Raw genomic sequence first — 22,336 nt, forward strand, 5'->3', positions numbered from 1 at the left:
AGGCAAAATGTAAAATTACAAACAAAACAGGGAGTCCTCCAAAATGATGCAATACGCGCAGCCAGTCGCCACATGAACGACAGCCACCCTAACCACCGTGGCCTGGCTGCCCGTACATGCCCGCATAGCTGCCACCACCGCCCTGGCCGCCTTGGCCTGGCCCGCCGGGATTGCCCGGTGCACCCCCGGGGCCGCCATTGCCAGGACCAACACGTCCAACGGACCCAGGTCCGGCTCCGTTGGGGTTGGATCCCGGGCTCGGGCCACCACCTTGGCCGGCGCCCCCTCCACCGCCGCCACCATTGCCGCTGCTGTTGTACTCGTTCTGCATAAAGAAGCTCCAGTCCATCGGGCCAAAGTCCATTGTGTCGGGCATGCTGACGCCGCCAATGATTTGGGGTGTGCCGAGGCTGTCAAAGTACTGCCCGTTGCCACCTTGGCCTTGTCCTTGTCCGCCTCCTCCCTGGCCCTGTCCACCCGGTCCACCCGGTCCTCCCGGTCCGCCCGGTCCTCCTCCGCTGCCTTGTCCTCCTCCGCCCGCGCCACCACCGGGCGTCTGTGTGGCGCCGGTGGGCTGCGCGTAGACGGGTCCGTGTACTTGGTGCTGTGCGTGTTGGTGCGGATGCTGCCGTTGCTGGTGTTGGTGTTGTTGGTGTTGTTGGTGCTGTTGAAGCAGCGCATGTGGATGGGGTTGTTGTAATTGGTGTGTTTGGTGTTGTTGTTGCTGCTGCTGCTGCTGTTGCTGCTGCGCCGCGGGCGGCGAGGATGTCGTCGACGAGGCCGACGACGGATGCAGACCCTGCGCAAGCTGCTGCTGCTGCTGTTGTTGCTGTTGCTGTTGCTGTTTCCGAGATACCGGCTCCTCCATAACAATCTCCTCCTCGGTTCGGCTACCGACGCTCCCAATGTTGTTGCTGCTGTTGCTCGTTGTCGGCAGCGGCCGTTGCGGCGGCGCACCAGACGCACCTCCAAGTGGCCCCACCACTCCTTGTTGCTGCTGCTGCTGATGCTGATGCTGATGCTGATGCTGCTGTGCGATGCTGGCGTTGATCTTGGGCATCGTCTGCCGCAGCAGCTGGATGAACTTGGGCGCCGTGCGCGTGCGGCCCGCCTGCGCTTCGGCCGCCTCGTGCGCGTCCCATGCCTTGATAAACAGCCCGCCAAAGGCTACGTGGATGGGGCTGCGCAGGTTGCGGATGAGCCCGCGGCGGTCGTGGTTCTCGGTGATGGCGGCCCACGCGCGCTCGACGAGGTCGCCCGACTTGCGCGTGCGCAGCTCAATGACGATGAACATGTAGGCAGGGAAGGGGAAGTGCATGTACGTGTACCAGGCGAACCCGCGCAGGCTGTCGGCGCTCTGCATGATGTTGTCGTACTCGACCATGTTGATCGCCTCGATGAACAGCGTGTCGCGCTCGGCGTCGTCGACGACGGGCGGCGCCGGGGCCGGTGGAAGAGGGGCGGGTGGGACCAGATGGGTCTGCGTGTGCGACGGTGGCGGCGGAGGACCGTAGGCAGTCGTGGGCGGGCCCATGCCGCCGCCCATCATCATGCCACCCGGACCACCACCACCACCGCCGCCGCCGCCACCCATCATCATCCCGCCCTCGCCACCCATCCCTCCCATCATGCCACCCATGCCGCCCATCATACCGCCCATACCGCCCATGCCGCCCATCATGCCACCCATCATACCCCCCCATCCCACCCATCATCCCGCCCATCATGTTGCCCATGCCGCCGCCCATCCCACCCATCATGTCGTCCATGTCACCACCCATCATGCCGCCGCCCAGACCACCGCCCATCCCGCCCGGTCCACTGCCAAAGCTGCTCATCCCGCCCATCGGGCTGAATCCGCCTTGGCTGTGGCTGCTGTTCATGGGTGTGGCGGCGTCGTTGGACGACGGCGAGCCGGAGGCGCCGCTGCCGTTGGTGTTGGCAGCAGCAGCGGCGGCGGCGGCGGCGGCGGCGGCGGGCCCATTGCGGGCCAAAAAGTTGATGACGCGCATTTTCGAGAGGGCCTGGCGGGTCATCATGAGGGTGAAGAAGTGCATGGGGATCTTGGGGTCGCAGGACTTGAGGTACGTGTTTTCAATGTAATTGTAGTAGCTCTCGGGGTCGCTGGGCAGCGTCTGGTTGACAATGTGGGTGACGACGTCGGGCGAGCTGGGGCTCGGCGAGTAGTGGAACTTGCGGGTCGCGGCGGCGACCGTAGCGGCGGCACTACCCGGCGGTGGGGCTGAGTTGGTGGAAGGGGCGGCCGCGTTGTTGGCGCCTGTCGCGCCTGCCGCGGAAGACGAGGGGTTGCCCCCGCCGGACGGTTGTGCCGACGGCGCGGAGGCGGGCGAGCCGCCGCTGGCGTTGCTGTTGCTGCCAGAGCCGCCACCAGCACCACCACCACCAACATTGTTGCTGTTGCTGTTGCTGTTGTTGTTGCTGTTGCTGCTGTTGTTGGTGCCGGCTGTGGTGGTGGCAGGGTGGGCGCCGCCGCCGGCCGCCGCATGGGGGGGTCCGCTGTCGGGCGATCCGGCGGCGGTGCACATCTCGACGCGGGTGAGGCAAAAGAGCATTTCGGTGGGGCCGACATAGGGCGTGGGCGCGTCCTTGGCGTGCAGGTGCAGGTCGGTGTCGTTGATGTTGAGGGGGAACTTGGTGTCGGCGTGGCTCGACGAGAGGGCCGTGATGGTGGAGCCGGTGATCTCGGCGATGCGCTTGTCGAAGACGACAATCTGCCACCACAGGCGGCGGCGCAGCTCGACCTCAAAGGGCGGCAGGCCGAACTGGGTGCCGTCGCGGTGCAGGCCCAGGCGCTGGGCGATGCGCACAGCAATGCCAATCAGACAGAAGAGCGAGCGCGGGTCGACGTACTGGCGCACGCAAATCTGCGACTGTTGGTATGTGGGCAGTGCGATGGGAATTAGACTTACTAGGTAGAGGAAGTACGCCTGCAGCACGACGAGGTCGGGGCTGCGCATGAAGCCGGCGTTGATGAGCGCCTGCTGCGCGGCCCGGTGGTACCGCGACAGCAGGCGCGCCTTCTCCTCGTCAAACGTGCTCTGCACGTCCTCCTCGCTCATCGACGTAATGGCAATAAAATAGATGGAAAACATGAGCGCCTCGAGCGGCCGCGGGATCTTGGCCACGTTGGCGCCCGCCTCAATGATCTGCGCTTGCAGCGTCTGTGTGTGTGTGACCTTGAGCAGCGGGTTGACGTTGGTCAGGTAGATCTGCCACAGCTGGAAGATTTGAATGCCGGGTGGGTGGTGGTCCGTCACCTTGGTCGTCTGCCCGCCAATGACAAAGGGAAAGCCGTCTTGGTTGTCAAACATGCTGTCAAAGGCGTGGTGGATGGTGGAGCCCTCGAGCTCGTCGTCGGACGAGTCGTCGTCGTCCCGCAGGGTGTCCTCGTTGGACGAGCGGTACGACCACTTGAGGCGCTCGGCCGTGGCTGCATTCGCCTCGGACGAGTACTCCTGGTTGCTCGACGACGGCGACGTCTTGAGCCCGACCAGGTCGTTCTGCAGCTCGTCGACCTCGTCAATCGTCGAGTGGTAGCCGCCATGGCCGCCTTGGCCGCCATGGGACCCGTGCGAGGTATGTGCCGAGGCATGTGCGTCGTACACGGGGTCAAAGGACACCCCGTGCTGGGCCAGCAGCGCCTCGTACTTGCGCAGGCGCTCGACCAGCTCGCGCTCGTGCGGCTTCTTCTTGCGGCGGCGCGGCGGCTGCGGTGGGACAACGCGGCACTCCACTTGCGCCTTGACGCAGTTGGCGCACGGCTTGTTCTTGTCGCACCGCACCTTGCGCTGCTGGCACAGCACGCACGAGTGGCCGCGCGTCAGTTTGTTGACGACGGCGGCGTCGGCGGCCGACATTTGCGGCAGCAGGTTGTGCTGTTGTTGTTGTTGCTGTTGCTGTTGCTGCTGTTGAAGTTGGTTCTGTTGCAACTGTTGGTGGCCCATATGTTGGGGGTCGGGACCAGGTCCGGACATGCCAGCCAGGCCCGGCATGGGCATCCCTTGTGGAGAGGGTGTCTCGCCAGGGATATCCATGGCGGGGAGTGATGTGGCTGGTTGGCTGTTGGGTAGTCTCTTGTTGTTTTTATTTGTATTTTTTTTGGTTTTCAATATTTTTTTATATTTTCTTTGTATTTTTCGTTATCTCCTTATGCCAGAAGGCGTGGAGAGGACTCGAAGCCGTAAGATCCCGGAACAGCCGGTGCTGAGGCCGTACCTCGCAGCGACGCACCACGGGCCGACGCTCGGGAGTCGAACGGGTTGAGCCGTGGAGAGGGAGCGCGGACGTATGTAGATCGTAGACTCGAGGGCAAAAAGAACGGACGCTCGTGAGCTTGCTGGCCAAGAAACAACAAGGGACTGAAGTGACGGTCTTCGGGTTAGCTGAGGCTCAGTTTCGGATCCGAAAGAAATGACAGGGCGAGAGAGACAAAAAAAGACGAAAAAATCCAGATCGAGCGAGGGGACGGGGCGTCAGGGCGAGAGGATTTTGGGGCCTGGCCAGGGCAGGGCGACACAAGGTAGGGAAGGGCAAGCCATGTGAGGGAGGGCAAGGGGTGAGAGGCAACACGGAGGCAACGCGGAGGAGACAGATCGATGCCAGTGGCAGACGTGGACTTTGACAAACGTGGGCACGGAACGACCTGGCGTTGGCACCACTTTAAAGGTAGAATAAAGGTATACCACAAGTAGACGGGGGGGTGTAGAGTGAGCGAGTGTGCAAGGAAAGAGGCACAGAGAAATGAGGCACAGAGAAACAGAGAAACAATTTAATATCGAGGCCGTCCGAGTCCCGCTTTGTAGATTAAGCGGCCATGGCTCTGGATACAAGAGACAAGGATGGCCACAGGTGAGGGAGGCAAAGGGCGATCCAGGCCAGTTGGGTCAATCCATGGTCAGTCGGCTCCCGCTGGGGAACATGCAATATAAAAGCCGGACCTCCTTCGTCCTGGCCAGACTTGATCTTGTGATGGTGTCTCGTCTGGCTTTAAGGGGGCTGATTTGCTCGCTCACGCTTTACTGTGTTGAGGAAGACAAAATGTCTTGTTTCTTCTTGTTGTTCAACGTACCTTGACAAGCTCACGAAGAGTGAGAGTTTTGGACCAGATGGCCGATGACAGATGACAGATGACAGACGAAGATGCAGAAAAGACGGCGGGAGACGAGTTGTCGATAAAATGTGGCGACTAAAAGTCGACGATCGAAGAACAGGCGAATTGCTCAGAGGTGACACACACACACGCACATTCAAAAGGTTCAAAAGAAGAATATTCAAATGTTAGACGGCTTTGTAGCTCTGCTTGTTGACTGTCTCCGGTTTTCTTCTAGGAAAGGGCAATATTCAACAAAAAAGGGTGCAGAAAAGGGTGCTGCGGGAAGGGAGGCGGGCTGGGGGACAGAAAATTGAATTAGAAGAGAGGAGAGAGAACAAAAGGTGTCAAGAAAAGAGAAGAGGGCACTGGATGGGAGAAAAAAAAACAGAGACAGTCATGCAAAACGCCAGACAAGGCCAGATGGCATCCAGGCGGCAGATCAAAAGAGGCAAGCAGGCAGAAAAGACCAAAAAGGGGACGAGGGGGTTCGAGGACGCGGCAGGAGGACGATCGTCGGAGGGTCGTGAGCCAATGGAGCGAGGAGTCGAGGAGAAGGGGCGACGTAAAGCGTCTCGATTTCTGTGGCTGCGGCACAGCGGTGTCTCGAAACAGAACGGAATGGAAGAGGGGTGAACGCAGAACGCGGGACACGGACGCGGGACGTGTGGCGAAGGCAGGCCGCCTAGGAAACGGAAAACGGGTGGAAGACGCAACCTAGATTCTAGAAGCACAAGAGAACGGTTCAAGGTGGAGCAGCAGTCAACGGGCAAGCGGCGCAGATAGTTATGCGTGTAATGAATCGGCGTGACGATTTGTGTCGATGTGAGCATTGGAGCAGACTCACACGACACGACACAACACGCTCAACACAGGACGGCAGCAGACTTCCAAGCAGCAATAAATAATCAACAGAAAAAGAAAGAAAAGAAAAAGAAAAGAAAAAAGAAAAGAAAAAAGAAAAATAGTCAACAAACCGTTGTCGCTTCTTCACCACTTTACCACCTCGTCAACGTCAAGCATCAACAACACGACGCCAACAGAGCCGTTGGATTCACACCGTATCAACTCGGATCGGATCGGATCGGCTCACTACTCCACGGTGTAAGTCAAGTGGCCAGGACATGGTGCTTTGGGGATTGTGCACGCCGTTTGTTTAATCGATCTGCACTTGCACGAGTCCAGGTCCCGGGTTCAAGTGCCTGCACAGTACATTGTACGTGCTCTTTCAGACAAGGCAAGACAATTCCAGACAATTCCAAACATGGCAAGACATGACAGACATGACAGACATAACAGGACAATGGCCAAAGATGGACAAGACCAGGAACAGCTAGTCCACGTGGAATGACATGGAGACAGGATACCCCATAGGGTGGAGCCACTCCATAGTTCGGGTACAGATAGTCTCCGAGCAGAGGCAGGAGGATGTCGTACAAGGAAGGCAGACAAGCAGACAGAATGGAGAGCAGACAAGTAGAACAAACCAAACGCAGCCAGTCGGCGCAGCTGCCGGGATGCAACCGGGCCAGCAGGTCAGCAGGCCAGCAGTCAGAAAGATGAGTATGTTTCAAACCCACAAGATACAAAGAGGGACAAGGCAAGCCACCGTCCACACAATGTGGAACAACAGGGCGTGAGGGAATGAGGAGAAGGGGACACAATGGGCCAGTCCTCTGCATCGACACCGTCACTGTGGAACGCCGAGCGGTTGAGAGACACAGACAAGATCCAGCGTGCATATTACCAGAAACCGCACCAACAAAAGACAAAAAAGACGTAAACTTACACACAGGGCGTCCCGTCCGTCGCGTGCAGTGAAGCTCCTTGGCTGGAGACGACAAGACGGTCTCGAGGCGCGTGCTGTCAAACCCGTCAGTATTGTGCATGCATTGTAGTCCTGCGGCCCTGTGGCCCTGTGGCCCTATGGCCCTGTAGCCTTGCAGCCCTGTAGAGCCCGATATTAAAGAACAGGCCGCACAGAACGCAGCACAACGCCACGCAAGTAACACAGTCGTACACTCTGCGTACGGTACATACAATGATCACCGGTAGGACGCGGGATGGCGTACCAAGGTGCGTTCGTAGTCAGCAAAAAAGGGGAGCCGTTAGGGGAGACGTTAGGAGGGAAGCCAAACGTGGAGAGGAGAGGAGTTGAAAAGTGCCGTCTCGCTCCCGAGACGGGCAGCTGCGCGGAACAGAAGGGAGGGATGGGGTGAAGCGGCGCGGGGCAAGAAAAGGGTAAAGAGTAGCAACGCTGGAGACCAGGGGCGTGGGTTAAGTAACGAGAAAGAGCAGAAATCAAGACAGAGAGAAGGATGTGAGAGTAGAAGAAACGGTTGTAAACGGTTGAAGGGCGGTCCAGAGGTGCAAACGAGACACGCAGGAAAAGCGTGTCGAAAAAGGCTGGTTGTCGAGTTTGAGAGTGCACGAAGAGAGGGGGTGCGGTTGGAAAGGAGACGGGTGAGGATGCAGGAAGATACGACGTGCTGTTTGCTCGGTTTTCGTCTCTTTTTCCGTCTCACTCTCATTCTCACTCTCTCTTCTCTGTTTTTCTCTTTCTTTTTTGCTTCCTTTATTATCTATTTTTTTTTGCAGCTCGCTTGTCTCCCCTTCTCGTACCCGTCGTTTCCCTTCTGTGCTCTTTCCTCTCCCCTTTCTTCTCCTCTTTCGACGCACCTTTGTGAGCCACCCGCTGGTCGTTGGGGGCCAGCTTTGAGGGGTGACGAGGAGCTTGAGTGCTCCTGTAAGCAAAAGGGTGCTCAGCGTCGCGTTTCGACTGCAAGTGAGGTGAGCGTTGCCAGAGACAGACCGTGTGTATTGCACAGTGTGGAATTAAAGCACTGTTTGAGCAGGGGTGAGCTTTGAAGCTGTCGAACGTCGACAGGGGCAAATGGGGACTCGGTAGCTGGACAGGTCGGGTGGTTAAATCGTTCGGTCCCGAAAGAGAGTTTCAGATGGCCGGCTGGAATTTAAGTGGGGCATAGTTCACAACTCTCAACTACAACGTTCAGCGTACTTGTATCTATGCGGAAAGGGCGACCGTCGATAAGGCTAGAATGGAAAGAGCGACAAACGAAGGGATGGCAGGTGCGAGGGGCCAGGAGCAACGGGGCAAGAACGGGTCAAGAACGAAGAACGAAGCAAGAACGAGGCAAGAACGCAGTGCAGCGCACGCAAACAAAGGAAAGAGCGACACACTCAAATTGGGCCACCATAGAAGAAGACTGCTATTGAGTTGGACAGTCAGTCAACACAACGCAATCTCAACCTCAGCAGTCCAACTCTGCGTGTCCGCGGTTTGTCTTTGCAACCAGTGACAGCTGTTACTGTCACCCAGGTCGTTCAGTGCTGTTCAGTACACAGTATGAGACTCTGTGGCCCTCTGCTTTGCATGGCAGTTTCGGGTGCGCTAAGCCCAATTAGGAATAGACTCCCCGGCTATGAAGGCTATTTACGGGTCCGATGGGGAAGTTGGGACGTTGAGCATTGCCGCATAAGTACGGAGTCCTTTTACAACGGCATGCTGAGTCCCAGTGGGAAGGTTGGTGTTCCTATTTGGCCTTTTTCTTTGGGGGTTCTTTTTCTGTACTTCGTTTCCCGTTTTGGGACCCTCACGTCATCGTCAGTGCATAAAACGGACACGAAATGGAGATGTGTCGATAGAGAGAGCTGCTCGCCGGGAGGTATCTCAGCCGGTTGAAAGATCTGGGGCCACGGGACGATGAGATGTGAGAGGTGAGGCTGTTGACTTGTTGTACGGACCGTGTACCTTATCCTGAACTGGAAGCTTGTTTTCTAGTATTCAATGCGAGGGCTCTCTTTGTGTCGTTCTTGTTTTTTTATATCGTTCTTTTTTTTCTCATCTCCTGTGTGTTGTGTGCATGCTTTATGTATTTTATGCCCAGCACATCCCCGACGCTGTGCTCGTCCGTCACCATAATATACGACGGACATGTCTTCCTGTCCTATTGCCCTATCAATGTGCATGGAGTATTGTCGATGCACAAAATATTTCGGCATGGAATAATCAAAGAGAGAGGAACAGAGAGAAACAGAAAAGTACAGAGAGGAACATCAACGAAACCGGGATCCATTCCTGTCCGTCGTGACCGATCCTCTGCATGTCAACCTGTTCACCTGCATGTCGTCTGCATGCAAACCTACATGTAACTTCAAAGTTTGCTGCAGCCCTTTAATTCTTTTTCTTTTTCTTTTCTTTTATTCTTCTTGCCTTTCCAATTCTTGCCCTCAGACTGCTGCACATTCTTTATTTCTTGGAATGTCCATCTACTCTTACGCTTCCCCATCCTCCTGCTTTTATCCTTGGCCTTGCCGGCTTCCGCTCTCCATTCTCCCTTTTCTTTCCCGTTTTGCTACCTTCACTCTCCATTCTCTCACCTCGTGCCGTCCTTCTCGCTTGCCGTTTCCTTTTCTTCTCACGTCTCTTCCTGTTCCTGTGCTCTTATTTTGGCCTTTTCTTCTTCCCTTTCCCATGTCAATGCCTCACTGCCTGCCATGATCGTCAACACACCCTCCTCTTCCATTTTGCCCTTTTGCATTTACCTGTTCGCGCGGCCGTTCTGTCGCTCTCGCACTTTGCAAAGTGCCCGAGGACGATGATCGAATTTAGATTGATAGATTGATAGATTGAGTCCACAAGGACGAGGCGCAATCACGGTGATGTGTCGTTCTATTTGGGTTGTCTCTTTTTTTCTCTGACCGACAAACCACACAGCCGTAGAAGAAGAACTTTTTGATTTATAAAGTGCGTCGTCCGGGTCGTCTCCTTGGTCTATTTCTGTCTCTTTTTCTTCAATCTCGTTTCTTTCGTTTCTCTCGTCTCTCTCTCCTGGTCTCCTCTGGTCTCCCCTGGGTTTTGTTTTCTTATGTCCTCGTTGGCTATCACCTCACCGTTCTTACATCCAGACTTAACTTTCCTACAAAGACCATTGTCAACTTCATACAAAGACCCATATCAACTACATCTACACCCGTATCCACCTCACGCACCCACGCCGTCTACTCCGTGCAACTCCACTCCTCTACGCCCGCCGTCCTCATTCGCCTCGTATCCTTTCGGTCGTGCCCACACGCCTCCTTCCTTCGCCTACCTATATAGTACCACCGCGCAATATAACCATATAGTCCGGCATCCCAAACAGACCAAGCGACATAAACGACACACAGTACTCTTTCGGTGCACTTTGCCCGTCGGGCCTTTCTCTCTCGCTGTCGTCCGTCTGCCAATCCGTCGTCTTCCTGTATACAGGCTTGCATCCTTTTCGGCTACTCGCTGTCTTGTTCGTCTCCCATCTCCGTAGCGGACGCTCGGCTGTCCACCCTGACGGACGCTCTACACGAATCGATTTTTCTAATTTGACCTCTGGTTCTTCTCATCAACTACGGCATCCTTACTCCTCTACCCATCACGTCCCATAGACACTCGACAAGACACACTTCCGGCCCATCTCAGACAGAAGTTGTTTTGTGTACAGTGGTTCGTGTTGTCTGTTGTCGTCTGTGTCTGTCGCCGGCCTGCATCTCATCAATCTCGTACTTTTCGTCGATCTTATCCATGTCGTCTTAAGTGGTGTTTCTTGTCCGTGTTTGTTTCCTTTCCTTCCTTCCTCACGCCTTTGCTTGCAGTCCCGGCTTCAAGATGAGCGGAAACAACCAGTTTCACCCGCCGCCACAAGCCCGGTCCTCGCAACAGTCGCAGCAGTCACAGCAGTCACAGCAGTCCAGTTCGTCACAGTCCATCAGCAGCGGCCAGACGACAGAGATTGAGATTGAACGGTCCGACGTGGAGCTCAGCGATGCCACGGACGTCGAGAAGCTGGCGTCTGTGCCGGAGACGAAGGGGCCGTTTGGCGCACCGGGTAGCCTTGGCCCTGGACCGGGATTGGGACCAACAGGTGGCGGACCTACAGGGCCTCCCAGGCCACCAGGACCTCCAGGACTGCCCGGCGCCAACAACCTCTTCCAGCCCAAGAGCGTCAAGTTCTGGATGATCCTACTGTCCAACTTCCTCGCGCTCTTCCTCGTGGCGCTCGACCGCACGATTGTCGCCACCGCCGTGCCGCGCATCACCGACGACTTCCACAGCCTCGGCGACATTGGCTGGTATGCGTCGGCGTACATGCTGACGACGGCGGCGTCGCAGCTCCTGTTTGGCCGCATCTACAAGTTCTACTCCATGAAGTGGACCTTTCTGCTGTGCGTCGTCGTCTTTGAGATTGGCTCGGCCATCTGCGGCGCCGCGCCCACGTCGGCCATCTTCATTGTGGGCCGCGCCGTCGCCGGCACCGCGTCGGCCGGTATCTTCTCGGGGTGCATGCTCATCATGGTGCCGATGATCCCGCTGCACAAGCGGCCCATGTTCCAGGGCCTCTTTGGCGTCGTGTTCGGCATGGCCTCGGTCATTGGCCCGCTGATTGGCGGCGCCTTTACGAGCAGCCGCCTGACGTGGCGCTGGTGCTTCTACATCAACCTGCCCGTCGGCGCCTTTACGCTGCTGTTTATGGTCTTTTTCTGGAACCCGCCGCCGCGGCCGACACCGCCGGCGCGTCCTGGTGCTGGCCCGGGCGGCCACGGCCCGCAGGCCCCCAAGGCGACGGTGCTCACCCACATCAAGCGCCTCGACCCCATCGGCACGGCGCTCTTCCTGCCCGGCATCGTCAGCCTGCTGCTGGCCCTCGAGTGGGGCGGCTCCAAGTACCCCTGGAACAGCTGGCGCATCATTCCCCTGTTCATCCTGTTCGGCGCCTGCATGGTCGCCTTTGCCGTCGTGCAGGTCATGCTGCCGGACACGGCCACGCTGCCGCCGCGCGTCGTGCTGCAGCGCAGCGTCCTGTCCGGTGCGCTCTTCACCTTTTTCCTGTCGGCCTCCATGCTCATGCTCGTCTACTACGTGCCCGTGTGGTTCCAGACGGCCAAGATGGTCAACCCGCTGCGGTCCGGCGTCTACACCATCCCCCTCGTCCTGAGCCTCGTCGTGTCCAGCATCGGCTCCGGCATCGTCACGCAGAAAATCGGCTACTACGTGCCCTCCATGCTCCTCGCGCCCGTCATCATGTCCGTCGGCGAGGGGCTCATGAGCACCTTCACGCCCGCCACCGGCTCGTCGCACTGGATCGCCTTCCAGTTCGTGGCCGGCTTCGGCCTCGGCTTCGGCATGCAGATTGGCAACCTGGCCGCCCAGACGGTCCTGCGGCCCGAGGACATCTCCACGGGCGTCGCCATCATGTTCTTTGTCCAGCAGCTCGGCGGCGCTGTCTTCACCACCGTCGGCCAGACCATCCTCAGCAACCTGCTCGTCGGCCAGCTCAAGGACGTGCCCGGCCTCGACACCGCCGCCATCGTCAACGTCGGCGCCACCGAGCTCGCCAGCGTCGTCCCGCCCCAGTTCCTGCCCCTCGTCATCGACGCCTACAACTTTGCCTGCACGCGCATCTTCTTGACGAGCATGGGCCTCGCCTTTGCGTCGCTCGTCTGTGCGTTTTTCATGGAGTGGCGGAGCATCAAGAAGCCACCCGGCGGACCGGGTGGACCGGGTGGACCACCAGCTGGAGGGCCGGGCCCGGGACCGGGCCCTGGTGCCCTCCGTGCGCCTGGCGCTCCTGGCGGCCCCAGTGGTCCCGGCATTCCCGCCGGCCTCGGCCGCCCACAAATGGTCATGACCACGGTACCCACCGTGGACCCAAAGACGGCCTCTGTGGTCTCCATCCGCAACTCCTTTGGTGGCACCCGCACCTCGTTTGGCAGTGGTAGTGGAGGAGGAGGAGGAGGAGGAGGGAGGGGGTGGTGGAAGGGGACGAGCCCTCTCTGTGTCGGCCACAACGGCCGTCAACAGTGACGAGCCGGTGGTGGCCAAGAAGGAGTCGTCCGAAGAGCCAGAGACCGAGGCATCACAGACCCAGGCCCAGGCCCAGCCCGCGCCGCTCGATCCCAAGATCGTCAAGGCGCGCCAAGAGGCCGAGGCCAAGCTGCGCCAGGCTCGCCGCGAGTCGGATCCCAGCTATGTCAAGCCACGCCGGAATTCCGTACGTCTGTCCAAGGTAAACAGAACGAGTCTGACCTACGAGTAGGGGTCGAGAGCTGTTTTGGTTTCCTGTTTCTTTTTACTATTTGTTCATATGGTACTGCTATCCAATTCATGTTATGGCGTCTATTTTTAATCTATTTTTGGCGGAGGGGTTTTGTTGTACAAAGACAGGCAACCCAAAGATACTGAAATACTGAACATGAATTATACGGCCGACAACAGGGACTTTCCATATCAAGGTAGACTTCGAACGGTGATAACTGCAGTCGACCTTTACGTCGATCGTACGTCAGCATCCGAAGCATTGGATTGGATAGAAAATGGACGAGTCCCAGAGCCCGGAGAAGCGGCCTTTCGTTGGTCCCGACATGTCCGGTGCCAAGAAAGATGGCCTCAGCATGCGGTACAGTGCGCTCTACGGAGACGACGGAGCGCACAGAGGAACACAAAGCCCACCCCGTACTCTATTTCATGTTGCCACACCGTCGAGGGGCGTGCGCCGTGGCCCGCGTGTTTAAATAGCCACGGATTCTGCCACGGTATTGCAGGGGATAAAGTCGATAATGGAGGGTCGCCTACCTTGTAAATTGGGTGAAGGATGAGCAGATAAATGAAAATGAGGTAACTTAAAAAGAAAAAAAGAAAAGAATAAAAAGACGGCCCGCAATCATGGCATAACACGATAAACAGGGGAGAGGCTGTGATGGAGATCACGGACATTGGCTTGCACATCATGGCGGAACTGTGCGTCTGTACATCGATATGCTTTATGGGTAATGATGATGGATATTCAAAAAAGGATCGACTCGAAAACAAAGTCATGTAGGTTTGTCATGGCAAGAGGGAAGCAAATAGAACAAAAGCAGCCGCTGAAGAAAGAAGAAAAAAGAATCGAAAAACAGAATCATTAGGGACAACCACACCCACCGCTCCCGCCTAGACAAGCTTCCATGAACAAATGGCCTGCATGGACATGCTGCAGCGCCCCATGCGCGCACGGTAGTCGGCCATGGTGGCGCCCCGCAGGTCGCGCCCGTCCATGGTCGTGATCGCGTAGCAGAACAGCATGTCGCCCGGCCGGCCCAGCCGCCGCCGCGGCACGTCGGCCCAGAACCACAGCGGCTCGTCAAATTCCACATCAAACATCTCGCTGTCGTCGCCGCCGCCCCGCCGCTGTCCGTCGGGCGACACCGACTTCAGCATCATCGGGTACGGCCGCAGCCCTTGGCCGCCCTCGGCCATGGTCCAGTGGCGGCACGCGCGGCCGAGCCGGAACGCAATGCGCTCGTTGGGGTCGCCGCGGCTGACCGCAATCTCCTGGCTGGCGGGCGCCATGGACTCCTGGGCAATGAACTGCTGGGGCCCGTTGGAGTACAGGATCACGGGGTCGGCCGCCAGCTTGTCCACGACGTACTCGGCCCACGTGGGCACGCGCCCGTCGGCGCGGAAAAAGTGCCGCGGGTTGTCGGGGAAGTGGCGCTCGCCAAAGGTCTCGTTGTCCATGGTGAACATGACGGGGTTGAACTTTTTCTCGTAGCGCTCGGCGCGCTTGTCGCTGACGTTGCCGGCGCCCCAGCAGGCGTCGAGCAGCTTCCAGTCGCCGCCATCGATGCGGACGGCGTTCCACGCGTGGCCCGTCGGGTCGGCGGGCGGCACTGGGTCGCCCGGCCGCACGGTTTGGAACCCAAAGCCTTTGCCGTGGCCCGTGACCACCACACACTCGAGACCGGCCGCCAGCGCCAGCGCCTCGTACACGCGCGCATAGCCCTCGCAGACCGCCTTGCCCGAGAAAATGCGCTCTTCGATGGACTGGCCGCGGGGGATGCACCCGCCAAAGAAGCCGTCCACGTCGTAGGCGATGTTGTGGTGGCACCACGTAAAGATGGCGCGGGCCTTGTCGGTCTCGGACGGAAAGTCGTCGCACAGGTTGTGGGCCAGGTAGCCGACAGGGTCGCGGCGCGGCAGGCGGGCAATGGGGAACTGCGCGGCGACCGTGTCCGGGCCGGAAAAGTCGCGGCACTTCATGCACTCCTCGTCTTCGCTCTTCTTGGGGTAGAATCCGGGCAACCCGCCGCCGCCGCCGCCGCCGTTGGCGCGAGGACGCGGTCGGGTCGGCAGACTGGGGCGATCCTCCGAGTTGTCGTCGTTGTAGTTTTTGTTGTTGCTTTTGTTGTTGTTGCCGCCGCCGCGGACCGCGGCGTCGACGAGAGCACGCGACGGCCGCGGGGCCAGTGGTGGAGGTGCGTCGTCGTCTTCTTCAGGAATGTCGTCCCGCCTACGGTCATTGTAGCTGCTGCTGTTGTTGTTGCCGTACGGAACTTGCTGGGGTCCCGGTCGTCGGGGCTGCGACTTGCCCGAGCTGAAACCCAAGTCCAAAGCCGACTTGACCGTGTTGCGTCGGGAAGGAAGGGCCGGTGCCGGGCCCTCGTCGTCGTTGTCGTTGTCCAAGTGGCTTGTGGGCCGCCGTGGAGGCAGGCGTGGCGGCAGGGCCGGTCCTTCGTCGTCGTCGTCCTCCAACCGCGGACGGCGGCCACCACCGGGACGGGATGGGAGTGCCGGTGCGCGTTCGTCGTCGCGTCTGTCGCGGCCATTCCAGTTGTGTCCGCTGTCACGCTGCCGGTCGTTCCAGCCGCGGTCCTGGTCCCTCTGTCGGTCCCAGTCGCGGGGGCGTTCGTCTCGTTCCCGGTCAGCGCGCTCGCGTTCTTCTCGCTGCCGCTCCCGCTCTTGCTCCCGTTCTTCCTGCTGCCGCTCCTGCGCCTCCCTCTGCCGCTCCGCCTCTTCCCGCTCCTTGGCCTCGCGCTCGCGCCTCGACGGCGGCAGGTCCGGCAGCTTGGTCGTGCCAAACGCTGGCGGCAGCTTCCGCCCACCCACGTTTGCATTGCCGCTGCTGACCACCGAGTTGCTCGTCACCGACGACACGCGGCTCAATGTCGTGTTGGTCGACAGGTGCGACCGCACGGACTCGGACGACGGGCGGCGGTCGACAAGCGACGCAGAGGTGGCGGCGCGCTGCAGCGCACCCACGGTGACGGTGGCGGTGGCCGTCGCCGACCGTGGAGGCAGCTTGGGGGGTGGGCCGCGGAGACCCGCAGCCACAGCGGGCGGCGGCGAGGTGTAACTGGGGCTGGAGACGTCTGTCTTGGGGACGATGGGTTTTGTCCCAACCGGTTTCGCGGGCTTGGCTGGGATCGCAGGCTTTGTGGGCGGTGGGGGCGGCGGACGACGGGCGCCGTTTGTGGTCGTCGTGTTGGCGGTCGACGCGGTCGAAGCAGCGGATGACGACCGGACGATCGGCGGCGGAGTGGATGCGGCGGGCGGTCCGGAGCTGAAGTTCTTTTGCTTGTTGAGTGCGGCGATGCGCTCGGCCAGCGTGGAGAACTGGGGTTCCTCTACTTCCGTCATGGTGGCGGTAGGGGCGGTGGTCGAGGCGAGTGGTGATAACTGCTTTAATAAAGATGCGGTCGAGGAGGTGAAGGGTTGAAGGGCGAAGCGATGACGAGGTGACGAGGTACAGGTGATGGAGATGTCGGCGTCGACGACAGCCGTTGTCGAGTGAGGCAGTAACGAAGGAACGCTGCCGTGATGCACGATCGGCAGCACAATACACCCTACAACGAGTAAATGAAACAATAATGGATGGACAAAACAAGAAACAAAGAAACAAATGTGCAGGAGGAGGAGAGGAGGAGAGAAGAGAAGGGAGACACGACGAACCAGGCAAAACGGCCGTTGGGTGGTGGGGTGCGGATGCGGCGCAGCAGGCAAGAGCAGGGGCGCCAAGGGCTGGCTTCGTTGGATTGGGGAGCCGCAACGCCACAGGTCAAGTACGGAAGGCGCTTAGGGCGCTGTAAGGCGCTGGCGCTGGGGCGCTGGGGCAGGTGCCAACGGCCCAAATTGGTGTTTAACTCCTGTAATTACGATGATCCTTAGGTAAGGGCCAGGCCCAACAATACGAGAATCAGTGGCTGGGCGACGTGTACTCTTTTCTTCGGATTTACTGAGACATTCCTTTTTCTATCTTTCTGTGCAAGTATTTTTCAAGTATGAATTGGTACAAGTCCTGTTTACTGTGTGTTCTTCGGGTTTGTGGCCGTATGGTCGCTCTTTCCTTGTGGTCGCTCTCCTTGTGGCCGCACAGCTTTCCAACTTGGGAAAGACAAAAACGTCCCGCAAGGCAAGCACGATCTGCGGGCGTGGAGGCGTGTAGACGACAAGGCAAGAGCAACACGGCCGGCCCGCTAGCGCCGTAACTTCAGTGGGGCGCAACACGTGCTCAAGCCGAGATATCAAAAGATGTTCTGCATTGCATCCATCACCGTAGTCTCGGTAATCTTCCGATTGTCCTTTCGCGAATCGACTAGTTCATCCTGTGGATTAACTTTGGATGGCTACTTTGTAGCTGCTAGCATTATTTACGGCGGATATTCCGATTATTGAACGTCGCCGGTCCGCCGATTCAACTTGTCGACGTTTGTCTTATATCTCGTCCTCGCGTCCTTTCGCAGTCGGTGCAGGAGCAGCAGGCGTGCCCTCCGTGCCCTCCTCCGCCATTTGGCCCGTCCGCGCGACATTGGTCACCTGGACTAGCTCCAAGTCTCCTGCCAGCTTGCTCGGCGCGAGGCCCTGCTCGATGGCGGCGACGTCGTGGGTCAGACCGGTCGTCTCAAAGGCGGCAAAGCGCCAGGCGGCGATGCGGGACTCGAACAGCTGGTCAATCTCCTCGAGCGTGCGGCCCGTGAGCTCGGGCATGACGAACCAGACATAGACGGCGCCGGCAAACGCAAAGGCCATCCACAGATAGGCGAGCTTGGCGCCGAGGTCCGCGAGCAGGTAGGGCGTTGTGTAGACGACGGCAAAGGAGACGACGACGTTGACGGCCGTTGCGACGGCCATGGTCTTTTCGCGCAGGGCGCCCGTGCCGACCTCGGCGGCGGTGATGTAGGCGGCCGGGCCCAGGGACATGTGCAGGATGGCGGCGTACAGGATGAACGACGCGACCATGCCGCCGGTCTCGCCGGGCGACGGGCGGGCCTTGCTGCCGAGGGCGCCAATGAGGGCCAAGAAGACGCCCTGGGTCCAGCAGCCGTGCAGGGTGACGCTGCGGCGGCCAAACAGGTCCAACACGACCATGCCGAGCAGGGCGGTGACGACGGAGACGCCGTTGTTGATGGCGGCGTAGGCAAAGGCCATGCGGCCGAGACCCTCGGACTTGTAAAAGGTCGGGCCGTAGCTGCTCGAGAAGGTGACACCCGTCAGCTGCTGCAGGGACATGAGGCCGACGGCAATGTTGGTGCGGCGCCGGTTGGTGCCCCGGACGAGGTCCGACCAGGGGCCTTTTGTGCGCCGCCGGTCCTGGCAGCGGCGCGCGGCATCCTCGCGCATGGCCGCCAGCTCGAGCGCGCAGACACCGGCATCGACATCGGCCGGGCGCCGCACCGCCTGCAGGACGGCCAGCGCCTCGTCCTCGCGGTCCTGGAACACGAGCCAGCGCGGCGACAGCGGCGTCCAGGGCAGCGCCAGCAGGATCAGGACGGGCGGCACGACCTGGATGGCTGTCGCAATCTGCCAGCCCGTGTTGTCCGTGCGGCCGGCCATGGCGTTGTTGACCAGGCCCGCCGTCAGCGAGCCAAACGTCAGGCACAGCTGGATGGACCCGACAAAGAAGCCGCGCAGGGCGCCGGGGGCGATTTCGGACTGGTACGTGGGCACGACGTTCTCGACGAAGCCGACGGCCAGGTACACCAGCAGGCGGCCGACGACGAACTGGGCCGTCTTCGTGCTCGTGACCTGGACGACGGCCCCGGCAATCTGGATCAGACAGGTGCCGAGCATGGTGACGCGGTGGCCGTAGCGCTCGACGCTGGGGCCGACGGCCAGGGAGCCGACGAGCTTGCCGAGCAGCGGCAGGCTGTTGAGCAGGGCGCTGTTCTGCGTGGTGAGGGCGTAGGCGTTTTTTTTGGCGCTGTACGTGCCGAACTGGCGCAGAAAGGGGCTGAAGGCCTGGACACCGCTAAAGGACGCCGAATCGTAACCGAAGAAGACGCTACCAAAGGCGTAAACAATGCAGATGAAGAGCAAGCGCGGCGTGGCTGTCTTGAAGGCGGCCTTGCCAACAAAGACGTTTCCACGGCCGGCCATGGTGGATGGTGCGTCTACGGGGGGAGAGTAGGTTGATGTACGATTGTGAGAAAAGAAGAGGGAAAGAAGGCAGAAGACGCCACTGATCACTATGTTGTATTTCTTATTTCTACCCCAAAAAAAAAAGAAAAAGAAAAAGAAAACGAAACGAAAAGACATGAAAAGAGAAAAATAGAAAAGAAGTTCCACCTCACACTCTTTTCTTCTTTCTTCCCCGGACCGACCCCTACTCGACTCCAATACCCCATGGCCACTTCCGTTCATCGGAGACTGTCAGGGTTGCAACGAGAGAGAGACACCGACCAAGAGCCAAATGACTCTTCCTTCTTCGCAGTGGGCAAGGATGGTGCAGGCTATCTCGGACATCCTCCGAAGCACCTCAACTGAGAGCCGAAAAGTCTCATTCTGCACCATGAATCATTCGACCGACTCACAAGGCATTGGCAGTGGGCATTGCGGAGTGGTGCGTCCGAATCTGTGGAGACAAGATGAAGGAGGAGAGTAGATGAAAAAAAGAAAAAGAAAAAGGACAGGGAACAGCACATTCACACAGACGACAACATACGGAGTACAGAGTGGAAGATGCCCTTTAGCTTCAGTTAGTGTTGTTGACCGTCCCGAAAACCCCTGTCAGTCATCCCTGTGCCATCGGCCTGCCTGCCCCGACCGACGCTCCGTCTATCCTGCTCCATCCCGGCATTATCTTGCGGGGTCTAAATCCGGCCAGTCAACGAGTCACTAGCCCTATGTCTAAACCGTCGATCGTTTACCACATACGGGACTGCACCGAGGATCGTGTCAGGGCAGATGCTACTCTCCACATCCCCACAACGTTCAAGTCCTCAGAGATAAATCGTGGATGACTCCAATACCAGCTCCGCCCATCGTTGGATCCTGGAAAGCAACGACAAAAGAAGTTCTCCTTTTGGCAACCTTTGAGTTCGGCAGAGTCCTGCCGGCTAGACCGTCCAGCAATGCTTCTCGTTTTCCGTTTTCTTTTTAACTAGATTTCCCAAAGCAGTGTAAACACCACCGGTACCGGCTCAAGCGTTGCAAGGCGCCATTCGATAAGGCTCAACCACGGTTTCGGCGCCGGCAGAGCCAATGACGATACAACTTTCCCACTTTACCGGTTAGATATCCTTGCGCTTGTCTGTTCCAACAACACCAGAGCAAACATGACCACCTTCGACCTTGTCGTCTACGGCTCAACGTCCGCCGCCGTCGCCGCCGCCATCCAGGCCGCCCGCCTCGGCCGCTCTGTCGTCCTTGTTTCACCGCATGCGCACATTGGCGGCATCCAGGTCGAGGGTCTGGGCGGCTCCGACATTGACAACCAGGCCGAGTTCCAGAACAGCACGACGCTGGGCGGTCTGAACTTGGAGCTGCACGAGCGTATTTCCAGCGTCTACGGCGGTGAACGGCCCGACCGCCTGAAACGAGCGGTTGCCGAGAAGCTGCGGGACCCGGACGTATGGCGCTTCGAGTCGCACGTGGCCGAGGCCGTGATCCAGGCCTGGCTGGCCGAGTACCCGGACCACATCACCATTATCCACTCAGCGCTCGCAGAAGGGGCAGGGTCCGTCCAGAAGAGTGAGGCCGGTGTCGTCGAGAGCATCCGCCTCGTCCGCGGCGACTCCGTCCGCGGCCGCGTCTTTCTCGAAGCGTCGTATGAGGGCGACCTGCTGGCCGCTGCCGGCATCTCCACGACCCACGGCCGCGAGGCCCAGACCGTCTATGGCGAGTCCCTGGCCGGTGTCCGCGGCACCACGTCCTACCGCCAGCTCGACGTCCGCGTCGACCCCTACATCGAGCCCGGCAACCCCGCGAGCGGCTTGCTGTACGGCGTCTCCCCCGAACCCTTTGGCACGCCCGGCGACGGCGACGACCACCTCCAGTCCTACTCCTTCCGCGTCCCGCTGACCGACGACCCTGCCAACCGCGTAGAGGCCCTGGGCGGATCCGCACCGCCCCCGGGCTACGTGGCCAGCCGCTACGAGCTGCACCGCCGCTTCCTGCGTGCCGGCGGCTCCATGTACTCGCCGTCGCTCAAAGTCCCCCGCCGCAAGACCGACCTCATCGGGTCCGAAGCACCCCTCGCCACCGATTTGCTCGGCCTCAACGACGAGTGGCCCGTGGCAACGTACGCGCGGCGCGCCGAGATTCTGGAGGAAGCCACCGCCTTCACGCAAGGGCTGCTCTGGTTCTTTGCCAACGACGCGGCCGTCCCCGCGTCCCATCGCACCCAGTGGGCCCGCTTTGGCTACTGCCGCGACGAGTTCCCCGACCATGCCCATTTCCCCCGCCAGCTCTACGTCCGCGACGCCCGCCGCATGGTGTCCGACTACGTGATTACGGAGGCCACCGCGACCGAGGGCAGCGCCGCCGCCGCCCCCGACGCCTTCGAACCCGACGTGCCGGACCCCGTCGCCCTCGCCTTCTGGCCCACCGACACGCACAGCGTGCGCCGCATCGTGCGCGACGGCCAGCCCCACAACGAGGGTTTTGTGTTCAAGGACGGCCACCACCGCTGGCGGCCCTTTGGCATCGCCTACCGCGCGCTGGTGCCGCGCCGCGCCGAGGCCCGAAACGTCCTGTCAGCCACCTGCCCGAGCGCGTCGCACGTCGGCTACGGCGCCGTGCGGCTCGAGCACCAATTTTACGCCCTGGGCCAGGCGTGTGCGAATGCGGCCGACCTGGCGCTGTCCCGGCAGCTCCGTGTCCAGGACGTGCCCTACCCGGCGCTGCGGGCCCGTCTCGAGGCGCAGGGCGTAAAAGTGGACGTCACGACGGTGGGCAAGCCGACGTTTCCAGAGTAAGAACGGATAGGGAGAAGAGAAGGGGGAAGGGTGGCCGGGGGGTGAGCAAAGTCTAGACTAGACTGCAACGGGACTGCCCAAAAACCCGGACGCAGCTTGTCCGCCGCCGTCTTATTGGGAGACCATGCAAAGTCTAGGTCTGGTTGGGAGGTTGGGTGGTTGGTGTGCTTGGATCGCGTCCGATATCCAGGCCCGTGCCGTTCCATTGTGATGAAGCTTTTT

General features: G+C 59.6%; 7 protein-coding genes across 7 annotated transcripts; 4 read left to right on the forward strand and 3 right to left on the reverse strand.

Annotated features, from left to right (window-relative positions):
* Window positions 1-88: 88 nt before the first annotated feature.
* On the reverse strand, window positions 89-4,055 carry SPSK_03885 (uncharacterized protein; the record flags this gene model as incomplete). The annotated part of the gene is made up of 2 exons (XM_016730700.1): window positions 89-1,620; window positions 1,709-4,055. The coding sequence occupies 2 exons, from the start codon at window positions 4,053-4,055 to the stop codon at window positions 89-91; spliced, it is 3,879 nt and encodes a 1,292-aa protein (XP_016586130.1).
* A 1,454-nt stretch (window positions 4,056-5,509) lies between these two features.
* SPSK_04747 (uncharacterized protein) lies at window positions 5,510-5,746 on the forward strand (the record flags this gene model as incomplete). Its single annotated transcript, XM_016731542.1, has 1 exon — window positions 5,510-5,746. One exon carries the CDS (start codon window positions 5,510-5,512, stop codon window positions 5,744-5,746), a length of 237 nt encoding a protein of 78 aa, XP_016586131.1.
* A 5,026-nt stretch (window positions 5,747-10,772) lies between these two features.
* On the forward strand, window positions 10,773-13,675 carry SPSK_10982 (efflux pump antibiotic resistance protein; the record flags this gene model as incomplete). Its single annotated transcript, XM_016737203.1, has 3 exons — window positions 10,773-12,916; window positions 12,966-13,155; window positions 13,475-13,675. 3 exons carry the CDS (start codon window positions 10,773-10,775, stop codon window positions 13,673-13,675), a joined length of 2,535 nt encoding a protein of 844 aa, XP_016586132.1.
* A 418-nt stretch (window positions 13,676-14,093) lies between these two features.
* On the reverse strand, window positions 14,094-16,559 carry SPSK_04015 (uncharacterized protein; the record flags this gene model as incomplete). Its single annotated transcript, XM_016730829.1, has 1 exon — window positions 14,094-16,559. The coding sequence occupies one exon, from the start codon at window positions 16,557-16,559 to the stop codon at window positions 14,094-14,096; it is 2,466 nt and encodes an 821-aa protein (XP_016586133.1).
* Window positions 16,560-16,789: 230 nt separating this feature from the next.
* Window positions 16,790-17,008, forward strand: SPSK_04753 (uncharacterized protein; the record flags this gene model as incomplete). Its single annotated transcript, XM_016731547.1, has 1 exon — window positions 16,790-17,008. The coding sequence occupies one exon, from the start codon at window positions 16,790-16,792 to the stop codon at window positions 17,006-17,008; it is 219 nt and encodes a 72-aa protein (XP_016586134.1).
* Window positions 17,009-17,633: 625 nt separating this feature from the next.
* On the reverse strand, window positions 17,634-19,295 carry SPSK_04194 (sugar transporter; the record flags this gene model as incomplete). Its single annotated transcript, XM_016731005.1, has 1 exon — window positions 17,634-19,295. The coding sequence occupies one exon, from the start codon at window positions 19,293-19,295 to the stop codon at window positions 17,634-17,636; it is 1,662 nt and encodes a 553-aa protein (XP_016586135.1).
* Window positions 19,296-20,473: 1,178 nt separating this feature from the next.
* On the forward strand, window positions 20,474-22,114 carry SPSK_04204 (xanthan lyase; the record flags this gene model as incomplete). Its single annotated transcript, XM_016731015.1, has 1 exon — window positions 20,474-22,114. The coding sequence occupies one exon, from the start codon at window positions 20,474-20,476 to the stop codon at window positions 22,112-22,114; it is 1,641 nt and encodes a 546-aa protein (XP_016586136.1).
* Window positions 22,115-22,336: the final 222 nt, after the last annotated feature.

The sequence above is a fragment of the Sporothrix schenckii genome, assembly GCF_000961545.1.
Source record: "Sporothrix schenckii 1099-18 chromosome Unknown Cont47, whole genome shotgun sequence".
In the NCBI taxonomy this organism is placed as follows: Eukaryota; Fungi; Ascomycota; class Sordariomycetes; order Ophiostomatales; family Ophiostomataceae; genus Sporothrix; species Sporothrix schenckii.